The 20,392-nt window shown below is 46.9% G+C and overlaps 7 protein-coding genes across 8 annotated transcripts; 3 read left to right on the top strand and 4 right to left on the bottom strand.

Moving 5' to 3' along the window:
* The first annotated feature begins 22 nt into the window (after positions 1 to 22).
* BDCG_03185 (E3 ubiquitin-protein ligase hulA) lies at positions 23 to 4,671 on the top strand. Its single transcript, XM_045418786.1, has 10 exons — positions 23 to 685; positions 766 to 788; positions 858 to 896; positions 1,036 to 1,141; positions 1,223 to 1,356; positions 1,436 to 2,648; positions 2,726 to 3,019; positions 3,089 to 3,229; positions 3,309 to 3,704; positions 3,810 to 4,671. The coding sequence occupies exons 1-10, from the start codon at positions 666 to 668 to the stop codon at positions 3,907 to 3,909; spliced, it is 2,466 nt and encodes an 821-aa protein (XP_045275279.1). The 5' UTR covers positions 23 to 665; the 3' UTR covers positions 3,910 to 4,671.
* An 11-nt stretch (positions 4,672 to 4,682) lies between these two features.
* On the top strand, positions 4,683 to 8,212 carry BDCG_03186 (uncharacterized protein). Its single transcript, XM_045418787.1, has 3 exons — positions 4,683 to 5,893; positions 6,031 to 6,129; positions 6,273 to 8,212. Exons 1-3 carry the CDS (start codon positions 5,778 to 5,780, stop codon positions 6,589 to 6,591), a joined length of 534 nt encoding a protein of 177 aa, XP_045275280.1. The 5' UTR covers positions 4,683 to 5,777; the 3' UTR covers positions 6,592 to 8,212.
* Positions 5,962 to 9,488, bottom strand: BDCG_03187 (uncharacterized protein). Its single transcript, XM_045418788.1, has 3 exons — positions 9,074 to 9,488; positions 7,993 to 8,520; positions 5,962 to 7,896 (listed from the first exon to the last, which is right to left on the bottom strand). The coding sequence occupies exons 2-3, from the start codon at positions 8,403 to 8,405 to the stop codon at positions 7,167 to 7,169; spliced, it is 1,143 nt and encodes a 380-aa protein (XP_045275281.1). The 5' UTR covers positions 8,406 to 8,520; positions 9,074 to 9,488; the 3' UTR covers positions 5,962 to 7,166.
* A 25-nt stretch (positions 9,489 to 9,513) lies between these two features.
* Positions 9,514 to 13,829, bottom strand: BDCG_03188 (uncharacterized protein). Its single transcript, XM_045418789.1, has one exon. It carries the CDS (start codon positions 13,063 to 13,065, stop codon positions 10,768 to 10,770), a length of 2,298 nt encoding a protein of 765 aa, XP_045275282.1. The 5' UTR covers positions 13,066 to 13,829; the 3' UTR covers positions 9,514 to 10,767.
* Positions 13,830 to 14,487: 658 nt separating this feature from the next.
* BDCG_03189 (vacuolar transporter chaperone 1) lies at positions 14,488 to 16,262 on the bottom strand. Its single transcript, XM_045418790.1, has 2 exons — positions 15,672 to 16,262; positions 14,488 to 15,515 (listed from the first exon to the last, which is right to left on the bottom strand). Exons 1-2 carry the CDS (start codon positions 15,703 to 15,705, stop codon positions 15,163 to 15,165), a joined length of 387 nt encoding a protein of 128 aa, XP_045275283.1. The 5' UTR covers positions 15,706 to 16,262; the 3' UTR covers positions 14,488 to 15,162.
* BDCG_03190 lies at positions 16,043 to 17,996 on the top strand. 2 transcript variants are annotated; one of them, XM_045418792.1, is made up of 5 exons: positions 16,043 to 16,440; positions 16,512 to 16,627; positions 16,726 to 16,764; positions 16,834 to 16,908; positions 17,134 to 17,996. In XM_045418792.1, the coding sequence occupies exons 2-5, from the start codon at positions 16,598 to 16,600 to the stop codon at positions 17,431 to 17,433; spliced, it is 444 nt and encodes a 147-aa protein (XP_045280343.1). In that variant the 5' UTR covers positions 16,043 to 16,440; positions 16,512 to 16,597; the 3' UTR covers positions 17,434 to 17,996. The 2 variants fall into 2 exon arrangements, with proteins under 2 accessions (XP_045280343.1, XP_045275284.1); XM_045418791.1 differs by having other exon boundaries at positions 16,043 to 16,627.
* Positions 17,603 to 20,251, bottom strand: BDCG_03191 (G protein beta subunit-like). Its single transcript, XM_045418793.1, has 5 exons — positions 19,741 to 20,251; positions 19,664 to 19,685; positions 19,104 to 19,599; positions 18,712 to 19,036; positions 17,603 to 18,610 (listed from the first exon to the last, which is right to left on the bottom strand). The coding sequence occupies exons 1-5, from the start codon at positions 19,760 to 19,762 to the stop codon at positions 18,294 to 18,296; spliced, it is 1,182 nt and encodes a 393-aa protein (XP_045275285.1). The 5' UTR covers positions 19,763 to 20,251; the 3' UTR covers positions 17,603 to 18,293.
* Positions 20,252 to 20,392: the final 141 nt, after the last annotated feature.

Genomic DNA, 20,392 nt, shown 5'->3' on the forward strand with positions numbered 1-20,392 from the left:
CTGTAACTCCGTACACTGCCGGGCGAAGGGGTTTGTTTTGTTTCATCTTCGGGCAACATCAACCATCATATCATCTATAACTAGCTATTCTATCTGGCGTCGTCGCAACAACTTCAAATTCACACAGGGTCAAGCTTAATCTCCAGACTTCCTCCTGTCTTGTAATAGTCGCATAGATAACTCCTGTCTTGGGTTTTTGCCCTTCCCGGGTCTTTTTTCTCTGGGCGCGCCACCGACCCTCGAGACTGCGGGCCGGCGATTGGCCCGTTTCCACTGCTCAGCCTCAGTTGGCGGCTCCCACGCCTTCGATATTCTCCAGCATCCAGCATCCAGCATCCAGCATCCAGCATCCAGCATCCGATATCCAATCCATCTGACATCCATCCATCGCTCGCTGGCCAGCACCGACAAACTCCAACCACTCCTGCCTGCATCCCACGCCTCCTATCTCGGTCTTTTCGCTCCCTGCATCGAGAGGCTACATCTAGCCTCCCCCCCGTCCGAGTGCGCAGGATTTGCGTCTATCTCTCTCCCCTTGGCGTTTCGCTGCTATTGTTGCCGCGCCCTTCCCCGCTGGATGTGAACCTCCATCCGCCACCCCTCAGCATATATCTCCACCGTCCTGAAAGACGGAGACGGCCTGCTGAGTTAGGACTGCCGTCAGAATGGGTTCCAATTTGCCTGCGTATGTATTTGGCCTCCTCTATTCTATACATATCTATACTGGGGGTTTTTCTCTACTAATCTATCTTCTTGCCCCTTCAGCCAACCAAATCTCAGAGTCACAAGTAAGGATCAACATATACATCCTTTCACCCGCTCTTAATGATCTTCCCTATATTGACGAAGAGCTATAGTCATCGCAGCTGATGGCCTGTACAAACGCGATGTTTTCCGTAAGTTGGAACCCCCCCCCCTCCCCCCCCCCCAATAATCGATGAAAATCAACAAGAAAGAGAGTGATAGGGGAGGAAATGCCCCCTTTTAAAGCCGGGAACTTTCATGCTGACAGCAGACATTGTTTGAATTGCTCAGGGTTCCCCGATCCGTTTGCAGTTGCCACGGTTGGTGGTGAACAAACTCATACTACTTCGGTGATCAAGAAAACACTCAACCCATACTGGAATGAAGTCTTTGACCTGTACGATACCCGTAACTTTAAACCCCGTTTCATTCACGTTACACTGTGGCTGGGTCTGACCGATCCCCTTTCAACATTTAGGAGAGTCACAGAAGATTCCATTCTCGCCATTCAGATTTTCGACCAGAAGAAGTTCAAGAAGAAGGACCAGGGTTTCTTAGGTGTCATAAATGTTCGCATCGGAGATGTGATAGACTTAGACGTTGGTGATGATGGTGAATACTTCATCCCCGAAATTCCACGACCACTATTCGATACCAAGGACGCTTGCTAACTACTCCGCCTCCCTTACAGAGATGCTTACGAGAGACCTGAAGAAGTCCAATGATAATCTTGTTGTCCACGGGAAACTGATCGTTAACCTATCTACTAACCTGTCGACACCCGTTCCCCCACAGAACGGCTCCTTACGCCCTCCTCATAACGCTCCTCCCTCTTCAACTTCTTATCAGCAACAACTTCGACCCCAGTCTTCCACGTCGGCTACTCCTGCCGCCACTAGCCAAGGAGCCAGCGATCAGCCAGCTGCTGCTAACCCCGCGTCCATGTTTCCCTCTCGAGCTCCTTCTGCCGCAACCCCCGCCCCTTCAGGTTCCCTTCTTGGCGGAGCTGGTCAGACGGCGAATGGATCGACCTCTTCTAGAGCCAACCTGAGCTCCTTCGAGGATAGCCAAGGAAGATTGCCCGCGGGTTGGGAACGACGAGAAGATAATCTAGGCCGGACGTATTACGTCGACCACAACACCAGAACGACAACATGGACACGTCCTTCGCAGCACTACAACGAGCAGGCCCAACGCACCCAGCTGGAAGCCAACATGCAGATGGAGCGCAGGGCTCATCAAAGTCGAATGCTCCCCGAAGACCGCACAGGCGCAAATTCGCCAAATCTGCCAGACTCTCAGCAGCCGGGCACCCCCCCAGGTGTTGCCAATGCAAATGCCGCTTCTATGATGGCCACGGGAGCTACGACAGCCGGCACTGGAGAGCTCCCAGCTGGATGGGAACAGCGTTATACCCCTGAGGGCCGGCCATATTTTGTGGACCATAACACGAGAACGACCACCTGGGTGGATCCGCGTCGACAGCAATATATCCGCATGTATGGTCAAAATGCTAATGGAAATAATACCACTATTCAACAACAGCCCGTGTCTCAGCTCGGGCCGCTACCAAGTGGCTGGGAAATGCGTCTCACCAACACAGCTCGAGTGTACTTTGTTGATCACAATACGAAGACTACCACCTGGGATGATCCACGACTCCCCTCCTCCCTCGACCAAGGTGTTCCGCAATACAAGCGCGATTTCCGGCGCAAGCTTATTTACTTCAGATCCCAGCCGGCGTTGCGGATCATGTCTGGCCAATGCCATGTCAAAGTCCGGCGAGGTGCTATTTTCGAGGATTCATACGCGGAAATCATGCGCCAGAGTGCGTCGGATCTGAAAAAGAGACTAATGATCAAATTCGATGGGGAAGATGGGCTCGATTATGGTGGCCTTTCGAGGTTCGTTTGTTTGAGTACTTTTTTTGTCGTGGTTGTTAAATTTAGTGGTGAATTACTGACATACCGGGAAACCACAGAGAATTCTTCTTCTTGCTTTCCCACGAAATGTTTAACCCGTTCTACTGTCTATTCGAATATTCAGCACATGATAACTACACGCTCCAGATTAACCCTCATTCCGGCATTAATCCTGAGCATTTGAATTATTTCAAATTCATAGGGCGTGTCGTCGGCCTTGCCATCTTCCACCGCCGCTTCCTTGATTCGTTCTTTATCGGCGCATTTTATAAGATGATGTTGAGGAAGAAGGTTACCCTGCAGGATATGGAGGGTGTCGATGAGGATTTCCACCGAAATCTAACATGGACATTGTATGTTTTTGTTTCCTGTTTTTTAGGGGCACGAGCATACCCAGTTTTTTGCTAACATTTTTAAACTAGGGAACATGATATTACCGGCGTATTTGACGAGCTCACATTCTCCATTGACGATGATCAATTTGGCGAGAGGAAGACTGTTGACTTGATACCAAACGGCAGTAACATCCCGGTTACCAACGAGAACAAAAAGCAATATGTTGAGTAAGTATATACAATGTGCCAAGACCGTCACTGCCTATAATAAGGAATATTATAACTAATCAACACCCTCAATAAATAGGCTGATCACAGAATGGAAAATCCAGAAAAGAGTAGAAGAACAGTTCAATGCTTTCATCACTGGATTCAACGAGCTTATCCCTGCTGACCTCGTCAACGTCTTTGACGAGCGTGAATTGGAGCTTCTCATTGGTGGTATTGCTGATATCGACGTGGATGACTGGAAGAAACATACCGACTACCGCGGCTACCAGGAGCAGGACGAAGTGATCCAAAACTTTTGGAAGGTCATACGGAGCTGGGATTCGGAGCAAAAATCTCGCCTCCTGCAGTTCGCAACGGGTACCTCTCGCATTCCAGTTAACGGCTTCAAGGATCTGCAAGGCAGCGATGGGCCTAGGCGGTTTACCATTGAAAAATCTGGAGAGATCACCGCGCTGCCCAAGTCGCATACTTGGTATGTTCTTTTCTTATTTTAGTTTGCCTTTCTTCATTTCTCTGTTTCTGCTATCTATATTTCTTTGCGTACTAACGGGTCCGAAAAAAAAAAAAAAAAAAACAGCTTTAACCGCTTGGATCTACCACCGTATAAGACGTACGAACAACTGCAGCATAAGCTATCTATCGCTGTTGAGGAGACCTTGGGCTTCGGCCAGGAGTAAATGTAACCCCAAGCCATGCATATGTTATTTAAACTTATTGTTGTTTATTCCTACTTTTCATTCATCAGAGAAGCCGACTCATATTCATATTTGTTTATTTTGTCTTTTGTCTGATGTGCTTCTATGAGCTTCCTTCCTACCGCCATATATTTTGTGTATATTTTGTGTTTTTCTCCTTGTTTTTCGCCTCTCTCTTCTGTACAATGTAGAGACCAAGCAGGGTTGTTAGGGGGAAATTGAAACGGGGAAAACAAAGCATCCTATCTATTATCCTGGCTTAAATAACCCCCTTTTCCCATCATATTCTCTTTTTATATCACTGTGCCCCTCATTTTTTTCCCTAACTTTTTTTACTTTCCCTTCTCTCCGTATCGTGTTACTGTACTCTTTCCCTTTACATGTTCCTTGTCTCCCCTTAGTGATGAACGACCGGCAATATATTGTGTTCCTTTCCTGTCCTTTCATTCCTTCCCCGCCCGATCTATGTATGTAACGATTCCCCCATTTCTTTTCCCCCTTTCATAATTATATAATTGCCCCTGTCTGGAACCTGCGCCCGGTGACATCATCAATCGTTTGAAATAAAGAAGTCCGTTTTCTTTCATATATGCGTGTGTGCGCGTATGTATCTATGGGAAGGAGGGGGAGAATTAAGCAAAAGGATAGAGAGCGAGGAGAGAAGTAAGCTATGTATGAGAAACGGCTTGACGGTCCTTTTATAGGAGTAAACTAACTAATTTGTTAACAACTCCCCCCCCCCCCTGGATGCGTTGGTTATATAATCACGCATCTAATTAACAGTAGATTCCCAAAACGGCAATTCTGACCTCAACCGGCTTCAGACCAGGATTTTGCCGCGTATTTTATATTTTTACAGCTATTATTTTAACCTTTTCTCTCTCTTCTCCCGGGTCGAGTTGGTTTTGCATCCATCCATCATTCCAAGAAATAATAAATAAAGCCCTGCTTTTTGAAGTATCACAGCCAGGCTAGAAGCCACTAAAAACAGGTTTCACAGCCAAGAATACGCCATGGTGTTTCAAAGGATCATATTCATTTTTTCTCCTGATTTACATGAAGCAAAGGGCCTCCCAGATACCATACCACCGCCAATATAATAATACTGCCCTAGTTTTGCCTTTCGTCCCCTTATCGACAAATATGATCAAATATGCGGCGGGATGGCCATACCATCTACATGCATATCGCTGCGTATATTATTTAACATTATTATTATTACCTTGCTCAGTGCAACATAGCTTGAATCAAATCGCCATTCCCCGCACCGCAAGAATCCAGATCCGGTTCTCGCCTTCAAATAGTCTGTACCACATTGGCTCCGTTAACAGGAGCCATTATTGTTCGTTAGTCCAGTTGCCTTGCTTTTCTGGGCAGGATGTTTCTCGGGAGGCCCCTTTTTCCAAATCGCGTGTGTCTCTGTTTCTGCGTTCGATGTCAATGACGCGGGCGAAGGCAAAGCTGTGTCCTGGTTCCTCTCTCTCTCTCTCTCTCTCACAGTTAAGTTTCCTGGGAACAATCGTTTAATACATCTTCTCATATACGCTCCCACGCTCATTTTTTTTTAAAAAAAATTTCAACTCTCCTTTACACTTCGCTCCTCTTCATCGGGTCCGTTCCGTTTCATTCGTTTATACCCACTGGCCTTCAAGCGTTTTCCCAGTTCAATTCATTTTTGTTTTGTCCGTGAGGAATTTTGACGCATATTTCGGCCACTGTTTTCGTGTGTGCACCAAAGCACTTTCTTTTCAGAAAAGAAAACACCAAAGAGGAGAAACAAAGCAATCGTTAATTTTTTATTTTTTTTTAATCTATCCATTCATTTTGCTTTTCCATTCTTACTGCCAAATATGCATTCGTTTATTTCTCTATCTGCGTTCCTCACTTTCTTTTTCGCTATCATGGCAAATGTAAATGCAGCCGCCTCGCCGCAAAATGATAGCCCCAGCAAATGTGATGCTCAGAAGTATGTGATTTCTTCTCGTTGATAATATGTGAAGGAGATGGAGATCATCGTGATGAGAAGGGAGGCGAAAGCAGTCTGTTGCGGATCGTGAACATTTACAGAATTCCGTTACTAACCTAGAATCCAAACATCTATAGTATTCTCGAGGCTTGTGTGGAATCTACCACAGCCATTCTCAAAAGCTGCCCTGTACAGGACTGGGACTGCCTCTGCACCCATTACAGCAATGTCTTGACGTACGTATATGCATATACTCAAGTCAACATCAGATGCTCCTACCCAGAGCTACGCTCCCCTCCCTCTCTACCTCCATGTTAGTTCCATGAAGAGTCAGTCCGCGCCTCCAATCACTAACCCGCCCCAAACACACAAAATGTAGCTGCTACAACAACTGCCCCAAGGACCAAGGCCGACACGCCGTTGAATCGTCAAAAGTCGCCAATTGCAACGCAGCGAAACAGTTCAGCACAACTCGCTCGTCTTCGTCGACCTCAAAACCCACTGCTACACAAACTTCAGGTACCGCTGACAATGCTGATGCGTCGCAAACTTCGGGCGGCCGCAGGCCTACCGGGACAGGTCCAGCGTCGGAGACGGAGACGCCGAATGCCGCGCCGGCGATGGTGGCTAGCGGGGTTGAGATGGGGTTGGGAGGGCTGGCCTGGATGTTGATTGCGGGGGTTGGGTATTTGATGTAAGTGCTTGGCGGGTGGGTTGGTAGTTAAATGGTGTGGCTTGGGCGTATGAAGGAGGAGGGTTGGGGGGTGATTTAACCGTTTGCAGCAAACTGAAGCAGGGGGAGAGCCAGTAATTAAGGTTGAGGACATTAGTATCTTCTTTTTTGACGCTGTATGGGCGAAGGCGAGTTTGAGCCTGTTGGTAGGATTGTTGAAAAGTGGTTGACCTGAGGGATTGAAACTGCCAGGGGTAACCTGCTCACTTTTGCTGCATGTTCCAAGGGGAAATATAGCGTGAATGTGCTGAATTAATCAAAACTGATAGTGGGAAGCTTAAGGGGCTTGTGGAAATAATTACTGTGGAATTTTAATAGCTTTGTTCTTGATTAATATAGTTTATTAGATTATTTATTTCGGGTCTGATTTCAATTCGTCCTTTTGCTCCAGGTATTCATTGGTGAAAATGAAAGCATGGCAATTTGTAGTAGATTGACTTCGGTTTCATACACCTAGAGATGAAATATACAGGTAAGGCGATAGTTTATATACTAGCTTGTCTCCCAAGCACGCTCCCCTAGGCTCCGCTATGAAATGCATCATCCTCTCTTCCTTTTCCCCCTACCTAAATTCACATCTTTCGTTTCGGCCGCGCCTAGATCATCGTCCACTTTACCACCATCTAGAAGCCCCATCGTCGATGCCTCCTCCATCCTTTCATCATATCCCGACACCCCGAGATGGCCAATAACAAACGCCACCCTCTCAATATCCAACACTGAGAAGCTTTCGTTCCCGCCCTCCCCATTACCCCGGCCCTCTCCTAACCCCTCCTTTTGGTCAGGAATCTGATTAATCCTGCCTCTAAGTTCCCTCACCGCTTCCCATAACTCTCTATATTCTTTCATATTATATTTGATTTTAGTCTCTTTTGTTGCTGGTGACTTTCCCTTGGATCTCTGGCCACCTTCTCCTCCACCGCCGTTGTTATTACTACTGTTGGGGAAGTCATGCGGGTACTTATCCAGGCAAAGCCAATTGAAAAGCTCATCGCTAAAAAACGGGGCCGCATTTATACTCGTGTTGTATGTAGCATCTGACGGTGCATGGCATGGGCAAATGGACAGGAAAAGAGATGCCGTGGCGGGCCCCACGCCCCTCAGGGGCCCCGTCAGTGTCTCGAGCGGAGTGCTGGGAAAAGCCTCGCCTCCCGTATTAGATAGCGCGTCCTGGAGTTGTGAGAAAGCAATCGCGGTAGTGGACTTGACGAGGGAGTCTGGATTTGATCGTATCATGCCCATGAGGGCTGGTCGGTGGGAGCCATGCTTGCTGTGAAAATGGTACATATGAGCACATTTTTTGTTGCTGAGGGGACAAATGGGAACCAAACAGACTGTTTGGTTGGTGGGAAGGGAGGGAGCATACAGTTTCCAGCTCATAAGATTGACAATCTCATCCTTCTCCAGAAACGCTCCCGAAAGGGGCGAAGCATCATCGTTCTTTGATACTTTTACTTTTTTACTTGGTCTTTTCGCGGCGTCTTTACTGGTGTCGGCGCCAGCGGCAACGCCAGCCCTATCTCTCAATGTAGCAGGAATCGACTCATAGCGCAGTTTATCCAATTTCAAAAAGGCTTCGACTTCCGCTTCTATGGCTCCTTCATTCGTTCTTTTTGCCGTGGACTGCTTTGAACCAGGTTTTGGGCCCGCTTTCGGAGTAGACTTGGCTATCAGTTTAGCCCTGTAAAAATCTCTGATGGTATGTGGGTAGAGAGATAGGAGAAATGAGATGGTGGCACGGGATATGCTGGCCGGTGCGAGGGGGCTCTGAGAAGCCATTATCTCATTATCCTTCGTTTTCGTTTCGATTTTGGGTTTATTCTTTCGCTAGTAACTAACACTGGTAGTAATATTTGCAGAACAAACGAGGGAGCTAGACACAACAGATTTCAGCCTACATTTAAATGTTAGAGGAGGTCAACAGTTTTCAACCACTCTAGGGACTTCGATAGAAAAAGAGTGGATGGATAGCTAGATGTCTGTAGAAAACTGGCTTGTCTGTAGAAAACTGGCTTGTCTGAGAAAAGTAATCAAGGCTTAGTTGAAAAAAAGCAGCCGGAATATATCAAACTGATATATAGATTGGTGAAACGCAGATGGAAATAACTCGATCGATAGTTTGATCAACAACCCACATCCATCTCTAATAAGATAAGAAAGATATTCAGACGCTGGATCAGATCATCCCAGAGAAATGAATAATTGAGAGTCACAAAATTCAAATTCAGAATGAGACACATTGAGACTGAATTTGTTAAGGTACATACAAGTACAAACATGAATGAACCCAGCAGCAATTTAAAGTGAAATAGGAGAGGGAAAATTTAAAAAAAAAAAAAAAAAAAAAAAAAAAAAAAAAAAAAAAAAAAAAAAAAAGAATTCAAAGCAAAGGCAATCGAGTCTGCCCTTCTCTAGGAGAACAATGAAATTAAATGTGAAAAACCCACCTGAATACTTTCTCCTGACAAACAATAGGTCGCGTAACCGCGAAACAGTCAGTCTCTTGCTTCTCGCGTCTGTTATCCTGATTTATCCTGATGAGGCCTTTTTACACGGGACAAAAACAAAACAACATAAGATCTGGAAGATTTGGGGGCTAATTCATCAAATAGACATAATAAATGGTGGCTATGTAAAGATGGGCCAAAATGAGGGCGCAAATGAGATATGAGATATGAGATGCGAGGTTGAAACTCAAGAGATGCTACGCGTTGTACCCGTAACCAGCTAATAATAGTTAGCGCAAACAAATAAGTTATCCCGCGCGCCAAGAGAACGGGGATAATATAATAATGACAACCACAGTACATACCCATACAGTGGGAGTTGGTTGCTGCCTTCAGGAGCTATTCTTGATCAAAGAGGGCATCTGACGATAGAGCGGCGTTTATACATTATTGTAACTACTGTACATGCAGTTTTCCATTTTCTAGTAGAAGTTTACAGTCTCAAAAACATCATAAAGTTTCTCATTTTGTTATTTTTCTTAGATATCCCTCCCTCTCTCTGGTAAGGCTCGATATCTTAAACATAATACCACAATATAACTATGTATATGATAAATATATGTATAAGAAGAAGAAGAAATCGCTTAGATCAAACCACATGTGTTAAAAAATAAAATAAAATAAAAGATGGGAGGGGCACATAGTTTATGAGCAACAACATCAGAAGCGTAAGGGAGATGAGATAGATGAAGCAGAGACGAAATAAGAGAGGATTGGAAATGGAAAAAAAAGAAAAGAAAACGGGGGAGGTTGAATAGAAAAGCAGAGGATTGCTATTGCTTTCACAAGGACAAAGAAAGACAAATAATCAAAGGCAAGACAAAAACACATGCAAATTGAGGAATCACACACAAAAACAAACAGTGAATGTCAAAAAAAAATTGAACAAACAATCCCACCCGGTTGGTGACCATAAAATAAATCCGTTACGGTCCCTGATATCAACCCAGCCCAGCCCAGCCGAACACAGACCCAGACCCAGACCCAGACCGATATCCAACCAAAACCGACCCTATAACCCGGAAACCAGCGTGGAAAAAGAAAGGTAACACAAAATGAAACCCCGGCAGGAAAGGAAAAAAAAAACAAAGACATTCCGTAATGCCATGCCCGTCCACATATGACCTTTCCCCCAGTATTAAAAAAAACAGTAATGTAAATTGCTGAGTGAGAAGAAAAGGAGAAAAATCAAGGACAAAATCGAAAAAGGCTAAGAAGTAGGCTCGTATATAATAGAGAACAACAGGCAGAGACGGAAGAAGAAAAGCGAGACAAGGCACAGGGCGCGCTAGAAAGGGAATTCGTTCATGATGCAAACAAAACACCTGCCAGGTCACACAGTTTCGGTAGGTTGGCGGCTTAAAGGTACAAAACAGACACTAACCTCCCAAGTCCTGGCTACAGAAGGGGCTTTGCAGCAACGAAAAGATATACAATCTTTATTTAAAATAAATAATAAATAAATAAAAATAAAAATAGAGGAAAGGAAAGGAAAGGAAAGGGGAGAAAAGGGATAGGAGAGGGGGAGAGGGGATTGGAGGAACAAGGAGATTGGAGGAACAAGGGGAAAGGCGTGATAATACACCATTCATAGAAAAGATTTGGAGAGAAATATTACAAACAGTCAAACAAATCTATCCACGGCGTTGTCTCTTTCCACCACCATCCTTCTTGGTTCTTGGTGGAGTGGTCATTGGGCTCACAAAGCTAACACGTTTTTGCTCTTTGTCGTTGGTGCGGGGAGCAGCGGGGGAAGCAGGAACAGGGACGCTGGGTGCTTGTCCGGTATTTTTCGCCCCACCCTTCTTCTTACTGGTTGCTTTCTTCTTGTAAGTCGGCACTTCTTGAGGGACTGGGGAAGGATGGTGTTTGGAAGGACTCGGAATTTCCGGTCCTGGCTTCGTATCTGGCGCCGCTGCGGTGGTTACGTTGGTGCCCCTGACACTGCCCTCATCACCATCCCGAACCTCAATGTTATCGGGGCCTTCATCACTTGCCATTGAAGGGCTGGGGCTCGGGGTTTCAGATTCGGACGGAGCTTCATAATCCTCGTCATCACTGACTAGGCTGGGTGCCTGGTTAGACTCCAGTGTATGAGGACTAAGAGCAGCAGAAATTGAATCAGCCATTATTATATCCATGTCGTTTCTTTGACTTCTTTGCTGGTCGGCTTCACGAACATGAGGAGATCCTGAAGCTGGGGCATATGGCGATCTGTACGAAGACTGAGGTGAAGGAGGATTGGGAGGACGAGCTAACTTTGGCTTGCGGCTTGGTTTGTCGGCTCCTTTTCGGCTCCCTGGCCGCGGTGGTTGAGATGGAGAAACTATCGTTCGGGCGGGTAATCTACTCCCTCGAACACTAAATGGAGGATTTGGCTGCTCGTTCTCAGTTTCCGCTCCTTCGCTAAACTCATCCTCTGAAAACATGTCCAGTTCTGTTTTGGTCAAAGCATCATCCACGATGTCAAGCAGATCCACTGCAATTCCTCTTCTCTTCATCAGCGAAGATAGATTGGGAGTCTCTGGAGAAGCCTTAAATGATGGACTAGGAGACTCAACGGTGACTTGTTGCGGTCGTGGGCGGCTCCCATTAGGAGTACTTCGAGATTGCAACGACGAAGATCCCTTTTGAGGTTCATTGCTGCTGCCACGGGTTGTTCCGCTTTCACTAGGTCGCTTTGCGGTTTGATTCTGAGAAGATGTGCGACGCGCGCCGGGTTGCGGAGTAGACCCAACCAGGTGAGCTGACCGAATCAGAGGATGCACATATCCAACAGCGGTCCCTGCAGATACATCGTTATTGTTCCCAATAACCGCACCTGACCCGTCGACTTCTACTGGCTCTCCGGATGCAGCAGCAGCCGCGTCATGACTTGCGAAATTCCGATTATGCGCAATTCGACAGTGATTGATAAAGCCTTGGGTGCTTGAAAAGTTTTCTCTCCTACAGTCAAGACAGACTAACTTGACAAGTTTGCCATCGCTCTTGCGCTTTATTATCATAGGCCCAGCTTTATCCTTCGGTTGCGGATACCCGCTGGATAGTGCTTGTAGTTTGGTGCCAGCAGAGCTACGTTGAGAACGCAAAGTCCCAGTAACACCTTGCTCTGACCATGAACCACGAGTTACCCGTCCGTCTGCGGGAGCACCTCCTGTAATTGCAAAAGGGGGAACAGCAGTCTCAACTTCTCCGCCATCAAATCGAGGGTCAGGAAGTAACCATTTAGCATAATGTCTGCTGTACGGCCCATCAGTAACGCCCCATGGCGAAGGTGATATTAACGGCGGGCCGTGAGCTGCAGCGGGCAGTAGTGCATTTCCAGTACCGTTGCTGATAGCGGTGGAGAGCCCCGAAACGCTTGAACCAGGGTACGGAATTTCGGAACACCGACGAAGTTGGTCCAGTGCGACCTGGCATTTTGCCATTTCCTGGTCAATTAATCGCAGTTCATCATGTTTCAGGAGTATTTCCAGGCTTAGTTGCGCCTCAAGCGTGCGGCGTAGAGTTTCCGTATCCATTTTTGGGACTGTACTTGCGGGTGGCATTGATTCAGGTTTCGCTAGGTTTGTCGGTGGAGGCTCATCTCCAGATTCCGTAGACTGGCTAATAGTTCGCAGTGAATTGTTCCTAGGACTGTCGCGTTGCGAAGATGCCTTTGGTGATTCTATCTTGATCGCAGGCGACGGTGAATGTGGCGATAATGTTTTCCTATCATTTCCATTTGCGTCATGAGGACGGGCATAGGGTTGGGAGTGTTCTAGCGCGGGATTGCCTCGATCACCAGAGTTTGCGCGTTTCCGCTTCAACTTGTGAATGGCGGGAGTCTCCATGATAGGAGATCTCCGTTGGGGCGCGGCTAGCATCTTCACCTCCTCCGCAGTAACTTTATTGCCCCCAACAGCAGAAGACCATGGAAGCAATCGAAACATGCCATACGAGAATGTACCGGTCGCCACAACTGATTCCGGGTGCCTGTTTCGTTTCGTCTCTGACGGGGCCAGGTAAGCAAACCCCCTATGCTACTGCCGCGATAACGCACTTATAAACAACGTAGACGGGTGCATCGGTTATGCGACAACGATCTTAGTTGCTGTGCACGACTAGGGTCCTCTTTGGGTCGAATTCAGGGAAGCCGGATGTTGCGCGAATTTGCCGGGAATAAGGGCGAAAGGAAGGGAAAGTGGCAGCTGCTGGAGCGGCGGCTTGAAGCGAAAAGGAGCACGCTTAAAGGTGAAATAAATTAGCGAACGACTACCAGCGCCAGGCAGTTAGGTCGTTGTAGAGTAGAGTTGGAAGCGCAGAGGATTGAGGTCTGGGGTTTCTCTGTCGCAGGTGCAACGACTGGGACGATAGTAAACTAAGACACCGGCTGAGGGGATTACAATATCAGGACAACCAGACGAATTCCCCACGAAAGATATCCCACTCTACGCGGTAGTAGGAGTGGGTGTAGTGTAGTGGTGGTAGTTGTGGTGGTTGTCGTGGTGGTGGTTGTAGCGGAGTTGTTGCGTTGCGTTGTGTATCGCAGGTTGTTGCGGTGGAAGGAGTTGCAGGTGGAAAGGTGACGTCCTCTCAGGTCAGGGACAAGACGTTTCCCGGCGTCTGCGCTGATACATACGGCCCAGACAGACGGAGCGCTGCCCCGGAATATTACCGGTTTCTTACGCCGCCCAGCCTAAAGTAGTAACTCCGCTCTCACCACGCTATATATATAATATTATCTATGCCAGGGTGTATTACGAATACGACTTGGCCAGGTTTGGCTCGGATTGGTGCGGACTGACTGCGTATTGGGAGCGTATGGCCTTACCGTATTGTCGGCCGGTCAAGCCTTCACTTGCCCTCAGCTGAATACGCAGTATGAGCGCGATACGTTACTAGTTGTTCATATGAGTCACGCCACACCAAAGGCTAATATTGATATCCTTGGTAATAATACGGTTTCACGGAGCTCCACGATTGATTACGGGGCTAAGATTGGCTAGATTACCCCGGGAGACGCTACCTAGTTCTAGGCCTTTGGAGGCGAGGTGTTTGAGACGATTAATACATGGATGCATGTATTCTCCGTGAAGAGCATACATTATTTTATGTCATGTATGTACATGTACATGTACAAATCTCATCCTCTGGGCAAAATAGCTGCATTCACATGCAGTACTGTGGAAGGACGTGGTGTAAGACCAGAACATTTTTGTTGTTCAGATAGACCATTAGCGTGCAGCCACATTCTAGATCATGTGACCGCAGATCTAGAATGGTTCTCCCTGGTGATAGGTCAAATATCTCCCCATATATATGCAAATATACGGGAGTATACGGAGTAGAGTATATGGCATGATATCCATGGCGGAAAGCCCAAGTACATACTTAGATATAACAAGCAGTCAACCTCTATATCTAGAAGATATTAATCCCGTTCAGAGCTTGGTCATATTGGAAGCTAGCAAAAAGCGGAAGCTAATCAATTCTAAAAAGCATAGCTATCACTAGGAGGGTGAGGCGTCTCCATTACGGGGAGAGCGAATCCACCTGAACCTGATTGTCATTCTGTGTCCGGCTTGAGGAGATAGAGGGAAATTTTGAACCGTCCATGTTGTTGCATACAGCTTGTTGGGGAAACTGGAACTGTACATAATGTGTTGGTAGGTGAAATAAGAAAGAAAAAGAATCTGTTATATGTAGTAGGGAAAATAAATAGAACCAAATGTCAGTCAAGATCAGGAGCTATATATGTCCATAGTACATTTTATCCAATGGCAAAACCAAGAGCAGGAAACGCAAGTCGTCAACATGGGGGCTAAAAATAGAGCAACTAAGGAAAACAAAAGGCGGCCTCCCTACTTACTCTATGCATGGGAAAACAAAACTCGTGAGAGACATCAATTAGACAATCAAGCAGCAATAATGACCAAAAAGGCGTGAAGAAAAATCCAAAGGTATCTCAGTCCCAGGTCCAAAATGCATAACAGCGACGACCAGCCAGCAGCGCTGCCAAAGATACAACCCTTACTCTTAAAGCCCCCTCACGCCTTCCCCTTCGCCCCCTCCTGAATCCTCAGCACAAAATTGACAATAACAGCCGCAAGTAGCGCAATGGCCAAGACACTGGGCCCAAACCTATCATCGAACCCGCCCTGACCTCTCTGCCGGATACTCTTCGCCCGCCAATGGAACGTCACCAGCGCATATATCATAGCGGCCATAGCCACAAAGGTAAACAGAGCGGCGCTAATTCGGCCAATGCGGTCACCGAAGTTAAGAAGACCCAGGGCCAGGCCGCCGAGGATTACGGTGAAGTTGAGCCATGAGAGGAATGTGCGTTCGTTTGCGAAGAAGACCTTGGGTTCGACGCGGGTGGGGAGGGCGATACGTTTGCCTGAGGGTGGGGTTGATAAGTTAGGAATTAGAGCTTTGAGAGTAATAATAAGGGTAACCTGCGCAAGCAAGTCCGTATATAGGGAAAAGGTGACATGCGAAGATGCAGACGCTGAATGAAAGGTTGCGATGGAGGCGCAGTTTACTAGCAACGTACCTGGGCCAGATTGGAGGAGAGGCTGGCTCGACATACTTCCAGATAAATATATACAGGATAAATAAAATTGGTATCTGAAATTCCTTTACGGCGAAATAACGCCTTGTTGTTTTGCTCTCAAAGAAGCTGCTTTTTCGCCGCTAACTCCGTTCTCCGCCAGCAGCAGAATCGGGTGGGTAGTAATTGGATGATTATATCGTATTGTATGTAGGAGGTAAGACGGTCCCAAAAAATTAAAAAAGAATGAATATATGGTTAAGAATGGCTTTCAAACTGTGGTCCCCAATTGACTCCCGAGCGTCGTTCATACGAGCTTAATGATCTAACAATGGTCATGATGGTTTGGAGAGAAAACCTTGGAAGAAGGCGATTATCACGTGGCAGTGATGATGGCAGTGATTGGCCGATCTGGTGTGGCTGGCAAGTGGCTGAGGTCTGACATCACATCAAACCGCTCCGCAAAGCGGTTTTGTCTGCAAACGAGGAAACCCTACTTGTGTTTCTTGGGCAATTAGAGCAGCTTGGTCGAGAGCAAGGGATGATAATCGCATACTATGTGTGCTACAGAAATGCATTTTCGATCTCCTCAAGCTCTCTTACGATCTATGGCTGCTGGCACCTTCGAGCTTCCAAGGCGGCTGGCAGTTGAGTTGCCCTGGTTTCCGCGCTAATTCCAGCCAATCGCATTTACCTGTCCCCTAAGCGCCTGCGACCCTGCTTACGCTTACCCAGCGTACAGTACACCGGATGAATTGTTTACCTGGGATATGTCAGCTTACATTCATTCAAAAGTGCCCCTCACCATCGCAGAGAACTAACAGTATATGAATTCTCGTCCAGGGCATCCTCCAACCATTTATCCATATATCCCATTGAGGTTTTGCTTCCGTTTTTGATAGCCATTCTCATATTCTCGACTACTAATCATGGGTGGTGAAGCTGGTGCGGGCAACCTTGTATGTGCCTCTCTCCGAGCACCTCCGCGCCAATAAACAGCGCCAACTACCCCTATTTGTTGTTGTTACTGACTTGGATATCTGCGTGACACACGTAGCCTATCCCAATTGCGGACTTGACAGAAATTGCGACCGAGGTATGTGCTCGTTCGAAATGCTTTGATTTACACATTCGCGTTACTAATACGTTTCTCCTCCTCACACAGGCATGCGACACGGCATTGGAAGATGTTAAAGGCTACGTCCACGAACAAGTCGGCCAATGGAGCTCTCATATAATCGTTCGTTCATCCCTATACTGTCAACAGAATTAAATATAAAGTGCCCAATGCCTGCCCAATCCCCTCTCGCTCCAAAAAATCAGCAACGCTCCCTGAACCCAACGCGGGGAGATACAGCCCCCTTTCCAACCCATACCTCCACCATCTCAAAAAACGTTAATGATAAAAATTAACCCATCACCTTTCACCCGCTAACAACTCCACAAAAACCCCCAACACCAACAGAACACAGTCCTCCAAGCACTCATCGCAGCCACAACGCCCGATCAGCCCGACGACGCCGAACCCGATACCCCCCAAACCCCACCATACCGCTTCAACGTAAATTGTACGATCATACAACAAGGCGTAACAGCGTTAGAGACCCCAGAGTCTCGCGAGAAGGCTGGTAAGCGGGGGATGCACTCCGCTTCCGGCGCATACTGGGATGTTAGCCGTGATGGGATGTGGACGTTCAAGTACCCGAACGCGGAAGATAAGGGGCTGGATTTGGTTCTGAATATTGTGTGGTTTGGGACGAATTGATTGTGCTTTGACGTGGTCTTTTTGTCTCTTATATATCCCTCTTCTTTCTATCTTCTTTCCCTCTTCTCTCCAATCAGCTGGCGGCCATAGATCTGGGCGATAAATCATACCTAAGTTCTTATCTACTATTTACATTTTCACTCTCTCTCTCTCTTTTTTTTTTTTTTTTTTTTTTTTTTTTTTTTTTTTTTTGGTTTCTCGCCTATATAACTTGTTGGTTAGATTTCCGATTTATATACTGGATGTTGACTGTATCATTGAGGACTGCTGCTTTTAGCTAGATTCTAGCCGGCTAGGATAACGAAAAGTGCACATCTTGACCTAGTGAATTCCAAGAGATGTGTTTTGAACGGGGATTCACGTTGCCCCCCCATCAGTATTCGCTTGTACTCTGTACTACCCTCCCTGTTAGAAGGGGCGGATAACAGAGGGGGAAGGGGATGAGTAAAGCTCCATGTTGCACAAAGCACATCGCCAGATTGCACACCTAAGACATAACATATATATACATTCCAAACAAAGAGAAACACCGTTATATAAGTTCACCATTTCAGCTATTAGACCTGCATCCGTTTTCTGTCACCGGAATTCAAAGACAAAGCAAAATACCAAGTGCCAGGTAAATGACCATCCCAACGCCTCGCTAACATATGAAAATACCTGTCCATGTGAATATTAGAAGAAACATCAAAAACCAATCAAGGCAGAATCTAGGCAAATCAAATACTACTACATAAAGGGTAACCGCTACGAAATCGTAAAAAGAATAACAACCCCCTTCTGTCAAAAAGGTCTGTTCGCTCAACAATATGGCAGAACGACCTTGGGGGTCCAACCGACCTTAGTCCCCATGTCATTCTCTATCGAGGCTCCGAATAATCGTTCAACGCAACGCAGACCGCACCACGATGGTGTCCGCTATATTGCCGAATGATTTGGCCCGACGACAGCTCCCAGAGGCGCGCATAGTGGTCGCTAGAAACTGTGACGAGGTATGCGGAATCTGCTGAGAAAGCGCAATCCCACACCCAACGTTGATGGTTGGCTAATGTGGCCTCGAGATATGGGGCGTTGGTGTTTGGGTCTATGGGCGCGTCGGACGGGGTTGGGAACAAATTTGTCGAGCCGTTGGTGTCTGTAAGGGGCATGTTTTCTTTGGAGGGATCTAGGAATAGATCTAAAGGATATGTTAGTGGATGGCTTATCTCAGAATATTATATATATATATATATATATACACGCATCAGCAAGCACCAAGTATATGCTCGCGAAACGTACCATCGCTGCTTAATACGCCATTGTGGCCGTTAGTGATGGGGGACGTGTCCGTTGCCGCCGCAGGAGCGTTCTTAGGTTGTGCTTTCTCGTTGTTCGTCTCCTCATTGGCACTCTGTTTTGTTTCTTCGGCATCACTGGGCGGACCGTAAGTCGGATCTAGTGACCACACTTTTGCGGTATGATCTGCTGAGCATGTCGCCAAGTGTTTGACATCAGGAGAAAGTAGCACTCGAGTTAGGTAGTCCTTATGCGCTTGGAAAGTGATAAATGGGACGATTTTGGTTAGATCACGATCTTGGACCATACGCCAAAGATATACATTTCCCTACGATTCAGTTGGTGATTAGAACAAAATTCCCTCAAGGGAAAAAGCGGAGAGGGAAATCCCGTACCTTATTGTTACCGGCGCACAGCAGAGATCCATCACTCGCGACGCTCACGCTGGCCATTGCGACGTCCTCTTCAGGTTGAAGCTGGTGGGTACATTTACTTTCTCCCAAGTCCCAGACTCTAACGAATCCGGCACGATCGCACGTTATCAACTCTCCCTGGTTCGGATGGATCACAACATCATTTACTGGCGCCTGGTGTACATAGTTGCGCTGCAGAGTTCCAATGCGCGTGTCCCAGACTTTGACCGTCCCATCCTCTGAGCTTGTAACCATCCATTTTCCCTCACAATGAAATGCAACCCCGGTGACATTGTTGGTGTGTCCATCGAACGTCATTATTGGGTTTGGATTTGTAGATTTGATATCGTATAGCTTCACATTGTCGCGTCCCGCTGCGGCGACATATCGCTTGTCCGGAGTAATACATAATCGGTTTACTTGGGAGTCTGAATGTTGGATTGTTCGCGAGCAAATGCCAGAAAGGGCTTCCCAGAACCTGTCAAAAATACCAATTAGTCCCCCGCGCGTCTCACCTGTCGCGAAAAAGGTTCAAAGCCTACCTGATTGTGTGGTCATACCCAGCTGGCGAAAGGAGGTCAGTTGCAGCCTGGAAGTATGAGGGTGGTGGGAAACTTACCAGTACAGAGAATGACGCTCATATTGCTATTATAGAGAGACTTCCCGATATCGAGAAGGATTGCCAAGTAACTATATAGAAATGCGACGACAGTATATTCCTTCCTGATGGCATTCGCATTCGTTGAAGATGGACGGGTTCGTCCGAATCAGCGGTCTGGGCCCTTGGGCAAGACGAATGTTAGTTAACACGTGAGGTGCTGATGTAATGCGTACCTTCCAGGCACCAAAAAACACCTTTCCCAAAGCGGTTAGATCAGAACTCGACGCGCCAAAAAATGTAACTCCCGAACAAAACTCCATCGTCACGTCCACTTCAGGTTTGCCAGCCCTATCAGTCTGGGATGATATGATACGTGCTTCCAAATTACCGCCTTGCTGCAGCGGTGGATGACACTGCATAATCATTTGCTGAAATAGAGATTTCATTGACCAGTCCGTTTTCTCTTGGGCGTTGGTCGGAGGTCTCCCCATCTGTGGCGGGCAGTCTAAAAAGAAATTTCAGATAGGAGCCGTGGATGGTGGATGATCCGTCAAGCTCCTCCTGCTTATTAAACGTTGGCTCTGCCATTCATCAAGGCGATGGATAGTCATAGTTGGGCCATAGAAGGTATTTATGCTTCTTTACAAAGCTCATCTCATCCTTCTCCAAA

The sequence above is a fragment of the Blastomyces dermatitidis genome (genome assembly GCF_000003525.1).
Source record: "Blastomyces dermatitidis ER-3 genomic scaffold supercont1.3, whole genome shotgun sequence".
Classification (NCBI taxonomy): domain Eukaryota; kingdom Fungi; phylum Ascomycota; class Eurotiomycetes; order Onygenales; family Ajellomycetaceae; genus Blastomyces; species Blastomyces dermatitidis.

What these genes read in the sequence shown, in the direction of transcription:
- BDCG_03185 (XM_045418786.1), top strand. Translation starts at nt 666, where the DNA reads ATGGGTTCCAATTTGCCTGC. An exon ending in ATGGGTTCCAATTTGCCTGC is followed by an intron (nt 686 to 765) that starts GTATGTATTTGG and finishes TTGCCCCTTCAG; the next exon opens with CCAACCAAATCTCAGAGTCA. An exon ending in CTTAGACGTTGGTGATGATG is followed by an intron (nt 1,357 to 1,435) that starts GTGAATACTTCA and finishes CCTCCCTTACAG; the next exon opens with AGATGCTTACGAGAGACCTG.
- BDCG_03186 (XM_045418787.1), top strand. Translation starts at nt 5,778, where the DNA reads ATGCATTCGTTTATTTCTCTATCTGCGTTCCTCACTTTCTTTTTCGCT. An exon ending in AGCAAATGTGATGCTCAGAA is followed by an intron (nt 5,894 to 6,030) that starts GTATGTGATTTC and finishes AAACATCTATAG; the next exon opens with TATTCTCGAGGCTTGTGTGG. An exon ending in CATTACAGCAATGTCTTGAC is followed by an intron (nt 6,130 to 6,272) that starts GTACGTATATGC and finishes CACAAAATGTAG; the next exon opens with CTGCTACAACAACTGCCCCA.
- BDCG_03187 (XM_045418788.1), bottom strand. Translation starts at nt 8,405, where the DNA reads ATGGCTTCTCAGAGCCCCCTCGCACCGGCCAGCATATCCCGTGCCACC. An exon ending in AATCTTATGAGCTGGAAACT is followed by an intron (nt 7,897 to 7,992) that starts GTATGCTCCCTC and finishes CCATTTTCACAG; the next exon opens with CAAGCATGGCTCCCACCGAC.
- BDCG_03188 (XM_045418789.1), bottom strand. Translation starts at nt 13,065, where the DNA reads ATGTTTCGATTGCTTCCATGGTCTTCTGCTGTTGGGGGCAATAAAGTT.
- BDCG_03189 (XM_045418790.1), bottom strand. Translation starts at nt 15,705, where the DNA reads ATGTCGAGCCAGCCTCTCCTCCAATCTGGCCCAG. An exon ending in TCTCCTCCAATCTGGCCCAG is followed by an intron (nt 15,516 to 15,671) that starts GTACGTTGCTAG and finishes CCCCACCCTCAG; the next exon opens with GCAAACGTATCGCCCTCCCC.
- BDCG_03190 (XM_045418791.1), top strand. Translation starts at nt 16,598, where the DNA reads ATGGGTGGTGAAGCTGGTGCGGGCAACCTT. An exon ending in AAGCTGGTGCGGGCAACCTT is followed by an intron (nt 16,628 to 16,725) that starts GTATGTGCCTCT and finishes TGACACACGTAG; the next exon opens with CCTATCCCAATTGCGGACTT. An exon ending in AATGGAGCTCTCATATAATC is followed by an intron (nt 16,909 to 17,133) that starts GTTCGTTCATCC and finishes CAACACCAACAG; the next exon opens with AACACAGTCCTCCAAGCACT.
- BDCG_03191 (XM_045418793.1), bottom strand. Translation starts at nt 19,762, where the DNA reads ATGAGCGTCATTCTCTGTACTG. An exon ending in GGGTATGACCACACAATCAG is followed by an intron (nt 19,600 to 19,663) that starts GTAGGCTTTGAA and finishes TATTTTTGACAG; the next exon opens with GTTCTGGGAAGCCCTTTCTG. An exon ending in TGGCGTATTAAGCAGCGATG is followed by an intron (nt 18,611 to 18,711) that starts GTACGTTTCGCG and finishes CATATCCTTTAG; the next exon opens with ATCTATTCCTAGATCCCTCC.